This window comes from Pantherophis guttatus, chromosome 10 (assembly GCF_059756535.1).
Source record: "Pantherophis guttatus breed Tessera chromosome 10, ASM5975653v1, whole genome shotgun sequence".
Classification (NCBI taxonomy): domain Eukaryota; kingdom Metazoa; phylum Chordata; class Lepidosauria; order Squamata; family Colubridae; genus Pantherophis; species Pantherophis guttatus.
In genome coordinates, this window is record NC_142072.1 from 3,719,514 (window position 1) to 3,737,535 (window position 18,022).

The 18,022-nt window shown below is 46.9% G+C and overlaps 1 protein-coding gene across 4 annotated transcripts in view; it reads left to right on the top strand.

Annotated features, from left to right (window-relative positions):
- Positions 1-1,770: 1,770 nt before the first annotated feature.
- CLASRP (CLK4 associating serine/arginine rich protein) overlaps positions 1,771-18,022 on the top strand; it is a 30,638-nt gene continuing 14,386 nt past the window's right edge. The window contains exons 1-13 of one of the 4 annotated variants that reach the window (XR_015729441.1): positions 1,771-1,887; positions 3,537-3,635; positions 4,251-4,365; positions 6,169-6,266; positions 6,436-6,537; positions 7,315-7,394; positions 7,931-8,015; positions 9,093-9,238; positions 9,379-9,475; positions 10,172-10,250; positions 11,409-11,482; positions 13,625-13,666; positions 15,611-15,832. Coding sequence is in view for 2 of the 4 variants with exons in the window: in XM_060693836.2 (XP_060549819.1) it covers positions 4,267-4,365; positions 6,169-6,266; positions 6,436-6,537; positions 7,315-7,394; positions 7,931-8,015; positions 9,093-9,238; positions 9,379-9,475; positions 10,172-10,250; positions 11,409-11,482; positions 13,625-13,666; positions 15,611-15,832 (1,124 nt within the window). In the remaining 2 variants the exon portion in view is untranslated. Of the gene's footprint in view, positions 2,059-3,536; positions 3,636-4,250; positions 4,366-6,168; positions 6,267-6,435; positions 6,538-7,314; positions 7,395-7,930; positions 8,016-9,092; positions 9,239-9,378; positions 9,476-10,171; positions 10,251-11,408; positions 11,483-13,624; positions 13,667-15,610; positions 15,833-18,022 lie in introns of all 4 variants that reach the window. The other 3 variants (XM_060693836.2, XM_060693835.2, XR_009623091.2) reach the window with 3 other exon arrangements.

An 18,022-nucleotide genomic window follows, 5' to 3' on the forward strand; every position in this document is an offset into this window, starting at 1 on the left:
GACTTCTGTGTGCGACCAATCATTCTTTTGGTATTCTTAACTATCTTTCTTCCCTCTTTTCAAAACAGGGTGTTTTATTTTTCCCGATGGAAGCGATCTTTTTTTAGATGTTTGCTTTAACATGGTCAATGCAACTGACCATTTAGGTAACCAGGAAAAACAGTTTGACTGAAATCCTGGATGGCAGATGGATTTATTTTTCCACTGTTCAAATCCCATATCCCATAATAATCATCCACATCCGTCTGGATTTGTTTCCAGCATGTTCTGCATATATTCGGTTTCATCAAAAGGCCCGAGGATTACATATTTCTAAGCAATGCAAAGTGGGGGGAAAAATTCCCCATCTTTTAAAAAAAGCTGGGTCAATGGCTCCGAACACCAGTGGTGGGTTCCTCCCGGTTCGGTCGAGCCGGTAGCGGTGACGATATGACGTCACCGAACCGGTTCTCTTTGTTCAGGAGCTGGGTTCTCCCCCCCCCCACATTATTCTTACCTTTTATTTGGCCCCGCCTCCAATCTATTCACTGCCTCCCGAGTCCCAGCTGATCGGCTAGAAGGAAAAAAACTGTTTAAACTCTTGCCGTGGGGCTTCAAAGGGCCGCCCTACAGCTGATCAGTTTTAAAAGGCAGTGTGGTGGTAGACCAGTGCGCTCCAAAAACAAATGAGTAGACCGGTGCCTCCAAGAACAAATGGGTAGACTGGAACAGGTCTGCAAGCAGTTAAAAGCTTGGTAGACTAGTACCTCTGCTAAATCCTAAAGAATTGTCACATGACCATCAAACCACGCCCACAAAAATAAACCATGCCCACAGAACCGGTACCAAAAATTTTTAGAACCCACCCCTGCTGAACGCCTGAATTTTCCATCACTCTTACAACCTTCCTAAGCCTGTAAAGCAGTGGTGAAATCCTACCGATTCGCACCGGGTTGGGCAAACCGATAGTGATAGAAACTACCAGTTTGGGCGAACCAGTAGTAAAAAAAACCCTACTGGTTCCTCCCAACTGGTATTTCCGACGATCAGCTGTGCTGCGCAATTTAAAATTGCTAGAAAACAGGAAATCCTGCTTTCTAGTGAATCTAAATTGTGCGGCACAGCTGTTCCCGCCCCAACCCTCCTTTTTCCACGCGTTTGCTACACACCGCGCATGAATGCACACACCACGCATATTTGGCACACACTACATATGTGCATACGCAGCCGAATTTTAATTGCGTGACCAGGGGGAGGCCACAACAGTCGTTAAGTGTGGAAAAACGGTCATAAGTCACTTATTTTTAGTGCCATTGTAAGTTCGGTCACTAAACAAACTGCTGTAAGTTGAGGACTACTTGTATCTGTAGCTCCAAGGTTGGATTTTACATTTTAGAGGTCACAAAACTTCTGATGGGGAATTCTGGGGAATTTCCCAAGCTGGGGAATTCTGGGAGTTAAAGTACACCTCTTAAACTTGCCTTGCTTGACTTAACACACCAGGAAAGCACCAGGTGGGGATACCTGACAATGGTTTCAGACAAACGAATAATTCAGATCCACAATTCAGCCGCAGCCGCGCGTCTTCCAACCCGCGGCGCTCGGGATTCGAACCCGCCATCGGGAGGAGGGCGCGGCTTTCTGCGCCTGCGCGTCTCCGAACCCGCAGAAAGCCTCGCCGCCGACCGTTTGGCGCCTAACTAACCTGCGCCATCGATTGCGAAGGGGGCTGAACTCGAGCCGTGATTGGCTGACACCCTCGCCGTCACGCGACCCTGCTTGGACCAATCCGAGGGCCGCGGGGAGGTCCGACTGTTGCGCCTTCTTTCCCTTCCCAGGTTGCTTACTCTGTAGAATTCCGAGTCATTTCCGCTTCCGGGGGAAAAGAAGCTGCGACTTTGGCGCAGGGTGAGGAGGGGTCCCTCCTGTCCTTTCACCGGGGCGAGGGCAACCGACGGCCGGGAAGAGGCGGCTTCGGAGCCGGAGGACGGGAGTGGGAGGGTGGAGAAGCTGCCTGGAGGGGGTGGGAGCCCGCCTGAGAGGCCGTCGCCTCCGGGAGTCTCTCTCGGCTATAGGCGGGTGAGGGTTTCGTACAACTCCCCGCTTTTATAAGCCCCCCCTTCCCCTAAAAAAAAAATGCCTCAGGCCCCCGTTCTGATCGGTTAACAGAGAGCCCCATTTAGCTTCTGTCATCTGAAAGGGGGAGGGGGAGCTGCAAGAATCTTGAGGACTAGCACCCCTTTCTTTTTTAAACGAGTGGCAATGTCTCTGCTGAATTAGAGAAGCAGTAGTGGATTTAATTTAATTTAATTAATTTAATTTAATTTAATTAATTCAATTTATTTATTTATTTATTTATTTATTTTATTAAATTTCTATACCGATCTTCTCCCGCAGGACTCAGGGCGGTGAACAGCCAGAAGATAAAACACAGAAATACAAAATTTAAAATAAATTAAAACGAATTAAATCATTTAGGCTGAATTTTAAAATACCCCATAATTAAACAGATTAAAATTTATGTTTAAAATTTGAATTTAAAAGAGGAGATGATTTAGGCCAGGCCAGCTTGATGAAATAAAAACGTTTTGTTTTAATTTAATTTAATTCAATTCAGTTTAATTAATTCAATTTATATGCCGCCCCTCTCCGAAGACTCAGGGCGGCTCGCAATACATTCCAAAAAAATCATTATAAAAAAACATTTTAAAATTAAAAACATTAAAAACTCATTCACGCCATTCATGGCTGGATCTCGCCAGATCACAAGAGCGAGATCAACGGCCCCAGGCCTGCCGGAAAAGCCAGGTCTTCACCGCTTTCCGGAAAGCCAATAGGGTGGGGATGGTCCGGACCTCAGGATCCTTAAAAGGTTACAGAAGTGTTTTCTGTTAGGTCTGGAATAGTCCTTCCCGTTTTCCTATGGTTAGTCGGATCTCCTTTTTCCCCCCCTTTCAATCAATCTATCAATCAGGATAGAGCCGGAAGGGACCTTGGAGGTCTTCTAGTCCAGCCCCCTGCTCAAGCAGAAAGCCCTATATACCATTTCAGACAGGTGGCTGTCCAGTCTCTCCTTAAAAATTTCCAGTGATGGAGCATCCACAACATCTGGTGACAAGCTGTTCCACTGGTTCATTCTCCTCCCTGATAGGAAGTTTCTCCTTCATTACAGGTTGCTTCTCTCCTTGGTTAGTTTCCCATCCGTTGTTTCTGCTGCTTTGGAAAATAAATCGACCCCCTCCTCCTCTTGGCAACCTCTCAAATATTGGAATCCTGCTATCATGTCCCCCGTAATCTTTCTTTTCTCTAGACAGGCCATACCCAATTCCTGCAACTGTCCTTCATAATGTTTTAGTTGCAATTGTAATTTTGAATAAAATTTCTATAAAAAAAAAATTCCCATACCTGCAATAACATTTGGTGGTACTCTTTGTATGGCTGCCTAAAATCCTCGGGAGAAAAACTGCCTGTCCCTCAGCTAAATTGCGAGCAATCTTAACATTTAGATTAAAAAAAGAATTATAGCTTTTACATTTTCTGACTTCCTATTTATTTAGGGCGCTCCTTTCATAGAGGGAAAAAAAACCCCCGTTAATTCACTGTGCTTGGGGAAAAGAAGAGCATCCATTTTGACTTCTCTCAAGGTCCTGCCCTCAGTGAGTATCAGTTGTGCATGCCAGATCCCCGTTTTTTGTTTTCTTTATCATCCAAAGTACTTTGACTGCAGTGCTTCCTAATTTCTCAGTTCATTTTTATAGTTTGCAGTATCTGACCTACCTTCAAATTGTTGGTTTTTTTTTTTTTAACATGGAGTAATTGATCTACCTAATTCTAAGAAAAGGCAAGTGAAAGAATGGCCATATATGACTTTCAGTAGGTGGAATCTGCTCAAGGCAGTTCATTTTGCCCTGTCTTGACATTACCGAATGGTTCATTAAAATCAGATATCCAGAGACTCTGGAACTGATTTGTCTTCAAGGGCCTGTAGAAGCTGTTTGGAAGGAAGCAAGGCCAGCATAGAAACTCACACGGTGGATTTCATCTTTGCATAGATGTTTGATTTCTTGTAAAAATAAAAGTTTAAGTTCTGGTGAAACTCTAGGGGTGTCAAACTGGATTTCTTCAAAGAATATTTTGGTAGAGTCTATTGGAGGCTGGGGTGCAGTGTGAAAAAATTGCTGTGTTAGATTTTGTTACATTTCCCTTTCCTCTTCCCCCCCCCTTCCCCCTTAATGCATGGACGTGCTTCTTTTCCTCACCCTGTGGAACAGTTGGGAGAAAAGCAGGATGTGGCACGAAGCTCGAAAACATGAGCGAAAGCTGCGGGGGATGATGGTGGATTACAAGAAAAGAGCGGAACGTCGGAGAGAGTATTACGAAAAGATAGTGAGTGTCTTTTTCCTTGGTTCGTTTTGGGAGAATGGCTTATGTCTGCCTCTTTCAGAATTAATACCCTTCAAGAAATGAGCGTGAGGTGTTACATTTTTCTTGCGAACAGAATTTTCTGACAAAGTGAATCTCCGTGGCCCAGGATAACGTTTGCAGGTTCCAATCTGGGTCAGTCACAACTAAAAAACGACACACAACAGGCATCATATAAATACCACACATAGAACAGCCCAAAGTATACACATTTGCTAGAGAGAAGTCCCCTGAAAATGGGCTCCAGCACAAGTCCGAAAGCTCAGAGTACTAAACCTCTGGTCCCGGGGACCGACCCAGATTGGATCCTGCAGAATTTTCTGATACTGAATATTGTTGCAGAATTGCTGATGTCAACATATTTGCATCGCAATGTCCCCTGTCTGAGGGGAATATGCCAAAACAGCCACCCATATCAAAATCTTTGAGCTCTTCATAAGACTATAATGGGGCACTTAGCTTCCCATCTCTTTACCTTCCTAGCCCTTATGAAGTTATTTTTTCCCCTCCCAATTTTGATGGAAGTGATTATTAGATTTACTTCTCCCTTGGCTGCATCTTTAAAGAAATTGTCACTGTGTGCATTTTTATTGTTGTATGAGTCCTTTTGTGGATTCTTAATCTGTAAAATTGCATTTGTTCATCTTTAAAGCACTTTCTAACTTCCTTTTGTTGGCTTTCAGTTAAGCTGTGGATGTGTTTTATACTGGCCAGTTCTCAGGTTTTAGGGTGGGTTATTGGGGAGCAGCTGATACTTATATGGAAAATGAGGGCTAGTGGAACAGATATTCGGAATATGCCAGGCCCTTTTGATTAAACCTGAGGGTCTGATGCCCTTGGTGGTTTAGGTTCGCCCCTTGCCATCTTGAAGGAGAACTGAGAAAAGACATACAGTATACAAAATCCTGGAAGGAAGAACTAATCCTGAAATTAGTTCTGTTAAAGTTACTACAGTCTTTGGCCAACATTTGGCACACATTTAAAATCCTCAAACATCGAACAAACTTAAGAACCAAGGGAAAACTTAAACCAGAGATGTGATGTGTATGGGGTGTGTGCGAAGTTAGCACCCCCCCACCCTCTCCTAGGAAAAGGAGATATTTTAGGAAATATTAAAAGGGCAGAATATTTCCCCTAAAAGGGAAACAGAAACTCAGCCCCCCTCCCCCTCTTTGTCAATGGGCCATTAAGGCCCAATCTATTCTACATAACAAAGATCTACCTCCTTCAGGCAGAGCCATAGTAGGAATTGCCCAAAGCCCCTTCATTACATCATCACCCAGCAAGGCTCAACCAAGCCTGGGACACAGACAACCTACAAAGTCAACCCTGCATGGCCCCCTGGGAGTCTGGCAACCAACCAGAACACAAGCTCAAATTCAAGGCCCAACAGAGGGTCTAAAACCCAGGTACTCTCAGCATCTCTGCCCTTTTTTGCTCAGGATCTCAAGCCATGTGATCCTGTTCATCAATAAACCTTCTTTCCAAGCAACTTCCGTGAATCCAGTGTCTTTTTCCCCACTTTGAACTGAACCCAGATGGACATTTCTTCCAATGGGAAAAAAAGGGGCTTAAATGCAATCTTTCCGATAACAAAAGGAGAATGAAGCTGCCATGCAGCGAGATGGCCAGCAAACAAATGGAATCAACAAAAATAAAATATCAGTAAGGACAAAATCCTGGAAAGATCCTACACGTCGGCTGTAAGATTGGAGTTGGATCAAGTGTTGGCTTGGGGCAGTCACCAGTGGGTTTCTTTCCTTCCAGAAAAAGGATCCAGCCCAATTCCTGCAGGTCCATGGACGCGCCTGCAAGGTGCACTTAGATTCCGCTGTGGCTCTTGCAGCCGAAAGTCCTGTGAATATGTGAGTAGTTTGCATTTTTGGCCTGAACAACAGTAGAGCAGTGTTTCCAAACTAGGCAAACTTGGAGCTGTGTGGACTTCAACTCCCAGAATTCCCCAGCCATCAGCTCATAATAAGAATAAGCATTGAGTGGTGTTTTTTTTTTAAAATTGGTGTTATGTCCTTACAGGATGCCTTGGCAGGGGGATACCAACAACATGATTGACCGGTTCGATGTACGGGCGCACCTGGATTACATCCCCATGTATACTCCTCCCCTGCTGAATCCAATGTAAGGCCTTTGTTCCTTTTTTTCCTCTCCCCGCTCTCCACCTCTCTGATGCTGGAATGTACAGCTCCTTGCGTCAATCGGAGGTTGAGAAAAGAGAGTTTGGTTTGGCTTCTGAAATACTTTGGGAAGGAATAAGCTCCTTTTTTAGCTGACTGATGGATTCCTTGAAATTGTGGCTGGGCAATTAAATCACAGTGGGCTGCCTTCGTGCCACAGGCCCAAACAGAAAAATTGCAGTCATTTGGCTGACATATCAGAGGCAAATAGGAAGAGTAGAGTAGAGTAGAGTAGAGTAGAGTAGAGTAGAATATAGAAATGAATATAGAATCACAGAGTTGGAAGGGACCTTGGAGGTCTTCTAGTCCAACTCCCTGCTCAGGCAGGAAATATTATACCATTTCAGACATGGTTATCCAATCTTTTCTTAAAAACTTCCAGTGTTGGAGACTTCACGACTTCTGGAAGCCAAGTTATTCCATTGATTAATTGTTCTCACTGTCAGGAAATTTCTCCTAGGTTATTAATGTGTTCTAGATGTTAATGTGATGTGGGAAACCAGTTGGTATCAAATAACATGGCCTTTTTGTTTTGTGGGGAAAGGCTCAGATTAACATGGGGAGTTTCTTCAGCCCGTGATTTTCGGAACTGGGGTGCAGGTGGGAGCAGCACAAGGCAGATCCGTTCTGCCAGTCTTGGTGTACTTTTCAAAGACTTTCCCGCCTGACTTTTTGCATGCTTAGGATTTTAATTCCGGTCTTTTTCCTCTTATGCCTCCAGCTCTCCCGAGCAGGAATCTGATGAAAGGAAATGCAACTATGAAAGATACAGAGGACTTGTGCAGAACGATTTTGCTGGCAGTAAGTCCTCCTCAGTTTTTCTTGCCCTGCTGTAGAGCACAGAGGTTTAAGGAATGGAGGCTGCTTCTCTCCGAGCTTCTCTCAAACTTGCTCCTCAAGCCAACACCTAGATTTTTAATGAATTTAATTCGCAGGGTTCATTTTTGAATCAGCCGTAGAGGCAGCAAGGTTGAGGGAGGGATTATAGGTATTCTTCAACTCATAAGACCCGGGCTTATTTTGGGGGGAAATATGATACCTGAAGTCAACCTGTTCTGACCTAGGCTCCCTTAACAAGCAGGAAACAGGAATTGGTCCAGGCTTCAGCTGTTCCTCTGCCTCACTGCTGTCTAGCTCCCTCTTTGCCTCCAATGCAGAGCTCTCGTCCGAGCTTTCCCCAGCCCCCAGGACTGGCCCAAGTTCCTCTCCAACCTTATCACTGTCCGACTGCTGTCAGCTCTGCTGGCTGCTGGCGGGCCACAACACAACCTGGTTTTGCTGCATTGGGCCAGTTTTGCAGGGATCTCACATTCTTCCTCTCCATCCCTGTTTCGCAGTTTCAGAAGAACAATGCCTGTATCAGATCTACATCGATGAGCTGTACGGAGGACTTCAGAAGCCCAATGAGGACGAGAAAAAGAAGTGAGTAACAATGAGGTGGACCGCTTTGGGTGTGATTCAGACCCTTTTGTGAACGGTGGCATTGTCCTCGGGGTCTCTGAGCTTCCTTGCTTTCAGGACCCAACTAAAGAACATCATCAGTGCTGAATAGGATTTATAAACAAAGAGAAAAATCCCTCTCACATCTAGCACTGATGAGGTTCCCTAGTCGGGTCATGAAATGTCTGCAAGAAAGCAATCAAGCTCAGAGAGCACTGAGGACCCACAATCACAAAAGGGACCCCCACAGTTCTTCTCCTCCTCTGCGCCCCCTCCCCATTCTCACTCCCCTCTAGCACTAAGTTACCTACCCTGTTTCCCCCATAATAAGACATCCCCTGATAATAAGCCCAATTGGACTTTTGAGCGCATGGCAATAAGGCCAAGCGCTTATTTCAGGATTCAAAAAAATATAAGACGGAGTCTTATTTTTGGGGAAATACGGTAGTTGGCTAATGAAACGTCTTCAAGAAAACTACCAAACTACAATAGCACCAAGGACCTATCCTCCTCCTCCTCCTCCTCCCCCCCACTTCTAGCACTGATGATATTCTCTAGTTGGGTCATGAAACGTCTGTAAGAAAACCACCCAGCTCAGAGAGCACCAGGGACCCCACCGTTCAATCCTGAGCTACAAATATTCTCTTCTATCGGTACCTGTTGTGACTCTTCCCCCTGTTGCCCTCAACTGATCTCAGATACTGAATGTCGGGTTGAATTCCTGAAGACAAGAGAGATTGATTTCCACGTCCGGTTTGAATTCCGACAGCTGTGGGAGGCAGGGGCGATTGTATTCTTAACCAGTCCACAGATTAAACCTGGTCGAAAAGCAGTATAAAAATCATTGAAATAAATAAATCAGGCGAGGGGTAGATTACCCATCACAGACCTCTGCTTGGGACTCCCGACAGCCTAATGAGAAACATTCAGTGGTGGGTTGCTACCGGTTGGCCCTAGTTCGGGTGAACCGTAGCAGCGGCGGGAGAATTGGCGTGTGCGCGAACGAACCGGTAGCAAAGCTAAGTGAAACCCACCCCTGGAAAACATTCCTCTCTGCAGGTTGGCCGAGAAGAAAGCTTCCATTGGTTATACCTACGAGGACAGCACAGTGGCCGAACTTGAGAACCCGTCCGAGAAGCGAGCGGAGGAAGAGGATTCCGAAGAAGACAGCAACACCGACGAGGATGAAGTCATCCCCGATATTGGTACACCTCCAGATCCACCTTTTTTAGGATCAGGCGTGTTACAGAAGCAGGAACCACGGCAGGGAGCGGCCGAGAGATCTGGCGGATGTGGTTGGATGGGATGAGGGCACCAAGCTTTAGCTGCCTTCTGTCGCTTTCAGATGTCGAAGTTGACGTAGACGAGCTGAACCAAGACCAAGTGGCTGATCTGAACAAACAGGCGACAACTTACGGGATGGCCGAAGGGGATTTTGTCCGGTAAGATTCCTCTTCCCCCCCCCTCTTTTTTTTTTTTTTTTGAGTTCCGGAGAAGCTTCCGCATGATACACAGGGAGTCCTCAACGTAGGACCACGATTGAGCCCAAAATTTCTGTTGCTAAGCGAAACGTTTGTGAAGGGGAGTTTGCTCCGTTTTACGACCTTTCTGGCTGCCGTTGTTAAGTGAAATCACTGCGGTAGACAAGTTAACAACACGGTTGTTAAGTGGATCTGGCTTCCCTCATTGACCTTGTCGCAAGAAGGGATCACATGACGCCAGGGCTCTGCAACTGTCATAAAGATGAGTCGGCTGCCAAACATCTGGATTTTGATCACTTGACCACAGGGAGGCGGTAACTGTTGTAATTGTGCAAAACGGTCCTACGTCACTTTTTCCAGTGATGATGTAACTTTGGTCACTAAGCAAACTGTTGTAAATTGAGGACTACCGGTACTAACAATCAAAGCAAATTGGTAGTAGATAAAAGTCAACGGAATTCAAGGTGGGCTGGACTCAGTTTTCTTGTGGGCACGAAGGGACTTCAGACTGATGACATGTTTGACACACCCACCCTCTCCGGCTCAGCCTGGTCATCTCCTACACAAACCACTTTTCTGGGCACAAATCTCTAAGGGTACCCTCTTGTGTGTAAGCATTCCCTTTTTCTTCAACACTCTCTCTTCTTTTTCTGGAAGGATGTTGCGGAAGGACAAAGAAGAGGCGGAAGCTATCAAACACGCCAAAGCTCTGGAGGAAGAAAAAGCCATGTATTCGGTAAGGAAACAAGGAGGGGAGGGGAAGGGAAGGGAAGGGAAGGAAAGGAAAGGAAAGGAAGGGAAGGAAAGGAAAGGAAAGGAAAGGAAAGGAAAGGAAAGGAAAGGAAAGGAAAGGAAAGGAAAGGAAAGGAAAGGAAAGGAGAAGGGTAGATGGGAAGGGAAGGAAAGGAAAAAGGAAAGGAAAGAAGGAAAGGAAAGGAAAGGAAAGAAGAGATGAAGAAAAAGAAAGGAAAGGAAAGGAAGAAAGGAGAATGGTAGGAGGGAAGGGAAGGGAAGGAAAAAGGAAAGGAAAGGAAAGGAAAGGAAAGGAAGAGTTGGAAGGGACTTTGGAGGTCTTCTAGTCCAACCCCCTGCTCTGTCAGGAAACCCTATACCCATGATGGTGAACCTATGGCACGCGTACCCAAAATGGCATGCGAAGCCATGTCGCCAGTCTCACACGGCCTTGCATGTTTTGTCTTCTGTGGTTTCTGGCGTGCATGCGTGTGCGACGACCAGCTGTCCTTCACGCGCGGCAGTGCTGAAAACTGGTGTGCGCATGTGCGCTGGCCAGCTGATTGTTGGGGGTGCAATGCATGCCAGAACTTGGAAGTTCGGCTTTTCCAGAGCGTGATCCCTTCGCGCGTGTGGCAGTGTCAAAAACCGGTTTGCACATGCGTGCCGGCCAGCTGATTGTTGGGCGCACATGCGCGCTAGAACCCGGATGTTCGGCTTTTCTGGAGTGCGACCCTGATGAGCGTGTGTGCAAAGTTTCTGCACGATTTTTTTTGGGGCACTTGGTGCCGAAAAGGTTCGCCATCCCTGCCCTAAACCATTTCAGACAAATGGTTGTCCAATCTCTCCTTAAAAACTTCCGCTGATGGAGCACCCACAACTTCTGGAGGCAAGCAGTTCCACTGATTAAATGTTCCAACTCTCAGGATATTTTCCTTTAGTTCTCGGCTGGGCTGGGCCTGACTCGTCTCTTCATTTGACGGAGAGGAGATCACGTCCAATGCTTCCCACTTCTGACTCATCTAAAATCCTCCTCAATGCAGGCCAAAAAGAAAGTTGGGGCCATTCCCCTCTTCCACTGCTGATAAACCCGGGAGTGATGATAGGCCCCATCAGAGCCCGGGGCCTTTCTTTGGTCTCTCACACCTGCCTTCTCTTCCAGGGTCGCCGCTCCAGGCGGCAAAGGAGGGAATTCCGAGAGAAACGTTTGAAAGGAAGGAAGATCAGCCCTCCGAGGTAGGCCTTTCGGAAGTTGGACCTGTTCCCCTGTTGGTTGTCCTTGAGTCCCGGGTGGGGGGGGGTGGAATTTGCAGGATCTTTTTCTGGTGGGAGACAAACGCTAAACTGCCGTTCACAAGTGGCGTTATCTGTAGGAGGCCCCCAAAGGTGCTTTTTTCAAGAAGCAATTGGATTTTCCGGTTTTTCTTTGAAGACGTTTTGCTTCTCATCCCAAGAAGCTTCTTTGGCTCCGACTGGGTGGTGGGGAATGGAAGGATTTATACTCCTTGCAGACAGCTGGACATTTGCATCCTGTTAGAGGGTCCTTAAGGTCACCTGGAGTTTTATCTGTGTCCTCAGGGTCACCCGAGTGGTGCAAACGGGCGTGGAGCCTTCTTGGAACTGTTTGTTCTGACCTAGACTTCCCTAAAAAGCAGGAAGCAGGAATTGGTCCCGGCAAAACCCCTTTTATTTACACAACGGTGAATTCCTTTCATTCACAGTCAGCAAGGCCTGGCAAACAGTCTTTCAGAGGAATCTTTATCAACACAGACCTTATCTCGCTTGGAAAGCTGCCATGTCAATAGTTTCCAGACGCAGGGCAAGGCAATACTTGGCACAGAGTCTCTGGGATTCACGGACAGATCTTCCCACTCTTGAAACGACCAAATGAACAAATTGTTTCCTGCAAAAGCCCCCTCCCCGTTCGCTCCTCTATTATTTCCTATTATTTCCTCCAAGGTGTTGCTTTACTCCCAAGTCGACCCTGCTTTCTGAGTTAGTTAGTTAGTTTATTATATTTGTATACCACCCTTCTCCCGAGGGACTCAGGGCGGTGAACAGCCATGGTAAAAACAATATACCACAACAATTAAAAGCTTATTGAAATAATTCAATCATTCGGCCAAATTTAAAATATCCAACTAAAATCATTTTAAAACCCCTATCAAAACCCAATTTAAAAAAACCTTTATCTTGTCAGACCAGCTTGCTGGAATAATAGAGTCTTCAGAGCGCGACGGAAGGCATGGAGGTCGGGGATGCTTCGTATGTCCGGGAGCAGTTGTTGTTGTTGTTGTTGTTATTATTATTATTCAATTTATATACCGCCCTTCTCCTATTGGACTCAGGGTGGTGCACAGCCAAGGATGAAAAACATACCAATACAAAATTTAAAATCAATTAAAAGAATTATACAGCTTTGGTCCACAATTTAAAACAATCCAATTAAAACCCAATTTACACTTAAAAAGCTAAAAAGCTAAAAAGAGCTAAAAAAGAGCTAAGAAAGGGGGGGGGGTTTCCACGCCAGCCCTGCTTGATGGAAAAGTTTTCAGGGCACGGCGAAAGGCCTGGAGATCTAGTATCCTTCGTATCTCCGGGGGCAAATCGTTCCAGAGGGCAGGTGCTGCCACAGAGAAGGCCCTTCACCTGAGGGTCACCAGCCGACAGTGCCTGGCTGATGGCACCCTGAGGAGTCCCTCTCTGTGGGAGTGTACTGGTCGGGGGGGGGCTATCAGCGGCAGAAGGCGGTCTCGCAAATGGGGGTCGCCAGCCTATACAGTTTGGCCGCGTTGTTCTTGTCTTCTGGCACCTCTGCGCATGCGCACATTGGGAACGGGCTCCAGCTGTTCCTCTGCCTCACTGCTGTCTAGCTCCTTCTTTGCCTCCGATGCAGAGCCCTCATCCGAGCTTTTCCCAGCCCTGAGGACTGGCACATGTTCCTCCCCAACCTCCTCACTGTATTGTATATTGGAGACAGATGAGGTCGTATCCCTCCCCCTCTGTTGGAGGACACATCCTTCCATTAATATATCCTTCCATTATAAATCCTTCCGTTCCCCGCCATCCACTCAGAGCTGAAGAAACTTCTTGGGATGAGAAGTGAAACGTCTTCAAAGAAAAAGCAAGAAAGCCCAGTTGCCTCTTGAAAAAAAGCACCTTTGGATGACTGAGAATCTCCATAGATATCTGTAGGAGAGCTAGTCTAAGAAACACTCGTGATAGTGGATAGATTTTTTTTTTTTTTTAAAAAAGGCATTTTCTGCACTCGGGAGGAAGCTACTGCCGAAAAGGAAGGCAGGAAGCTAGAGTTCAGTTTTGCAAACCTTCCGCGATGCAGGGCAGGCTTTTCGTTCTCACAGTCTTCTCTCATTACAGTTACGCTCGGAGAGACAGTCCCACCTACGACCCCTATAAACGGTGAGTGTAGACAACCGCTCTGCTTTTGGGGTGGGGTGGGGTGGGGAATCCCTTGCTCCTCCCATGGATCAGTGAAGGGGAAACTTTTCCCTGGCTTCCTAGACTTTAATTTGCATTTAATTCCTAGACTTTAATTTGCATTTAATTTGAAGGATAGTCAGAAAGGGCTGTGTATGTACAGAAACAGCTGGGCTTTGAAAGGGAGTGAGTTGTTGTTTTATGACTTTGTATTTATCTCCATTATATCTTTAATGGAAAAATGCTATTTTAGCCTGTTGAATGTTGGGGTTTACTCAAATTCCATTTGTGTGGGGACCTTAGTACTCTGAGAGGAGGAGGAGGAGGGGGAGGGGGAGGAGGAGGAGGAGGAGGAGGAGGAGGAGATGATCATTGTGGGATCCTTGGTGCTATCTGACCTTGGTGGTTTTCTTGCAGACTTTTCAGTACCAAATTAAGTAACATCATCAGTGCTAGAAAGGAATGGTGTTTGCTCTTATTTTTATATACTTGTTGAGGCCCGTCAGCGGCCTGCCCAGCTAGTAGCTGATTCTGACAGCGAGGAGGCTGGTGTGGTGCTGCGCCAGCAGCCTGTGCAGCTGGCGCTCAAGTCAGACAATGAGGAGGAGATGTGGTGTCAAAGGCGGGGACTCAGCCAGGGCCTTCAGAACCTCCAGAAGCTCCCATAAGTGAAGAGGAAGAAGAGGACAAGCCTCTTCTCGATGCACGGGCGTGCAGAGCTGCAACCTTAAGCACTCAAAGAGCCATTTGGACCCGTTTCCCACAGAAAAGAAAACACCGGGAGCCACAAAACCTGGGTGGGCGTGGCCAACTCGATGTCACTCACTTACACCAGTCACATGACCCCCCTAGCCATGCCTACCCAGCCAGTCATTAGGGCAGAGAACCAGTTGTTAAAAAACACCGGGAACCACACAATCCTTTTGACATTCTCTCTCTCCCCCTCCCTCCCTCCCCCCTCCCTCTCTCTGTATCTCTCTATGTCTCTCTCCCTCTCTCTGTATCTATGTCTCCCTCCCTCTCTATGTCTCCCTCCCTCTCTTTCTGTATCTATGTCTCTCTCTCCCTCTCTCTCTGTATCTCTCTATGTCTCTCTCCCTCTCTCTGTATCTATGTCTCCCTCCCTCTCTTTCTGTATCTATGTCACTCTCTCCCTCTCTCTCTGTATCTCTCCCCCCCCTCTCTGTATCTCTCTATGTCTCTCTCTCTCCCCCACTCTCTCTATCTCTCTGTCTCTGCCCTGGCCGCTTCTCCGTCCCCTGCCGTCGCCCTTACCTTCTCAGGCCAGGCGAGGAGTGATTGGGAGGGGAGGGCAAGGGGTGGGGCCAGCCAGTGGTGGGATCACCTGACAGGCAGCCACCACTGAGGGTCCAAAGAGCCGCATGTGGCTCCGGAGCCGCAGGTTGCTGACCCCTGCAGTAGACCAACAATCAAGAACTAAAGAATATCCCAATCAAGGAACTACTAACCAACACAGATAAACAGGCTAACCTTAAATAACAGCCTAATCAAAGAACCACCAAGTATACTCCCACCAACACTGACAGGGCAAGCCGCTAGTATGTACTAATATAGTACACAGTACTATGTACACTAAGTACATAAAACTAGTATATAAAAATAAGAGCAAAATCTCAACTCCCTTCTAGCACTGATGGCATAGCCTAGTTTGGTAATGAAATGTCTGCAAGAAAAATTAGCTCCTCCTCCTCCTCCTAAACCCCACTTTCTCCTAGCACTGATGATGTTAGCTAGTTGGGTCATGAAACGTCCTCAAGAAAACCACCCAGTTCAAGAGGCCACCAAAGCGTCCTCAGTTCAACCTGGCATCTACGAATGAACTGCTCCAGGCTGGGATTAGCTCCCCACCCTCTCCCCCCCCCCAGTTCTTCTCTCTCCAGTGATCGCTTTGCCTTCATCCCACAGATCCCCCTCAGAATCCAGCTCCGAGTCTCGTTCCCGCTCTCGCTCGCCTTCCCCTGGTCACGAAGAGAAGATCACTTTCATCACCAGCTTCGGGGGCAGCGATGAAGAAGCCGCTGCTTCCCAAGCCGGGGGAGCCCCTCGGAAAACACCCCCCGTCAACAAGCCACGCTCCAGCCAAGCGCAGCAGGGCAACGTTCCGGCAGGTCATAGCGCCTCCTCCCGGTCGGTAACTTTCGCACCTGCCTGGCCTTTCCCAAACCTTAAAGCAGAGACCCTTCTGGGGTCAAAGGTCGAGAGATTGCTTTTTTTTTTTGACGTCCATCCGCCCCGAATGCTTGGGTCTGGTCCCGTCCGTGTTAGGGGAGCTGCGTTGCCATTGGTCACTCCGGCAGGCCCATTCTTGCCCGAATGATCTTTTCATGATGGAATCTGGTCAGGGATCAGGAAAGCGGTGGGGTGGGGCTCTTGTCCCATGAGAGATCTTGCATCCAACTGTAGCTTCCTTGAAGGAGAGACAGGGTCCGGGATCCTGTATGACTGCCTTAACTTTGTAGAGATCCTTTTGAAGTACGGTTGGGAGATTCCTTTGGCCTGGGGAAGCTGGCTTATTGCAAATTAAATCCTGGCATTTTCCAACCAGCCAATTATGCTGTGATCGCTGCTCGCTCTCCCCACTATCATTATTACTCTACTTTGATCCACCTTTTCAAAGGCCAAGCTTTCTGATTTGAATTACAGCTAGTCCTCGACTTATGACCACAATGGAGCCCAGAATTTACGTTGCTAAGTGAGAAATGGGTTAATTTGCTTTTTCTTGCTACATTTGTTAAACTGAATCACTGCCGTTTTTAAATCTTTAACTCGGTTGTTAAGTGGATCTGGCTTCCCCGTTGACTTTGCCTGTCTGAAGGTCACTAAAAGATGATCCCGTGAACCTCGGACATTGCAAACCGTCCTAAATGCGAACCCGTTGCCAAGTGTCCGGGTTTTGATCACACGACCAGGGGCGGTTGCTCATGGAACGGTCATAAGTGTGAACAAGGGTCATAAATCCCTTTCCTCAGTGCCATTGTAACTTCGAACGGTCGCTAAACAAACTGTCGAGGATTACCTGTAATTTATTTCTATATAATGTTATCACGAAAAACTTTTAAGTAGCAGCGGAATTGTGGCAGAGCAGCAAATAGTCGCGTGCCATCGAGCCCTCTGTCAGCAGAACCAAGGCTTGGGAAAATTAGCTTTTAAAGACCTCTCGAGGGGACTCTTAATGAACCCCAGTCTTGGACAGCGTGACTTGAGGGGAAAAGGGAAACTTACTTTTTAATTAGGTGGAAGCTGTGGGAACTTTCAGAGCCAGCTTGATATCAGCGTTCCAAGTAATGCACCCATAGAATGTAGAACTCCGAGGCAGGCAATCTCCTCAAAGAACAGTTTTATTGGATCTATCTATCTATCTATATAAAAGCGAAATACCACTCATGCATCATCACAAACTCTCCAGAACCGTAAAGCCTACAAACTTGAAATTTGCCACGTATGTTCCTCTTGGCTTCTATGTGCTCACTAAGAGAGGATTTTTTGAAATGACCATCAGAGCATTAGTATTTCCTATATTATTATTAACACGCTGTGATGCTAAGGAGTTCTACTCCCCCTCCCCACCTGAAAAGAAATCTGTTCCAAATGCAAAACACAAGCAGAGGAGAGGAGTTTCAGTTTCAGTTTTACTTTCACAGCAGCAAGCAGGGGACAGGATAGGGGAGGCTTCGATGGGGCAAGGCTGAGGGAGAGAAGGGGATAGGATAGGAGACGTTTCTGTGGGGCAAGGCTGAGGGCGAGAAGGGGAGAGGAGAGGCCGATCGTAACTACTCATTAATTTTCAAGCTGTAAGTGTCGATTGATGAAGCCCAATCATATAGTTTCGTAGCGGAGCACAGGTATTCAGCTCAAAGCCAACTCTGAGATTTCCTGCAGCTTTCACCTAATTAAAAAGTAAAAGTTTTCCCCTTCCCCCAAGTTGCTGGTCACGCTGTCCAATCAGGTGCTGGCCTGTTGCTTGGTTACTTTGCTCCTCCTCTGACCAAGCCACCTGCGAGAACGTCCTTGGTTCCCACAGGAAAACTTTATTGTTTTGGCCACAAAACTCCCATCTAGCTATTTCCCTCCCTCCCTCTGTTGTGTGGCAATCCTGAAGCCTCCAAGACGGCCGCAGCCAGGTTCAATTCAAGGTTGACATTTACATTGTTGGAAACCCCCCCCCCCCCGCTTGTCCTGTTTGAGGTCTTGTGGCAAACAATAATAAACTCTGCAGCGGTCCCACATTCTTAGGGTAGGTCCCCATGCACAGTTTATTATTATTATTATTATTTTTAAATAAGCCTTTCCCTGGCAGTTTTGAAACTTTAAAGGGAG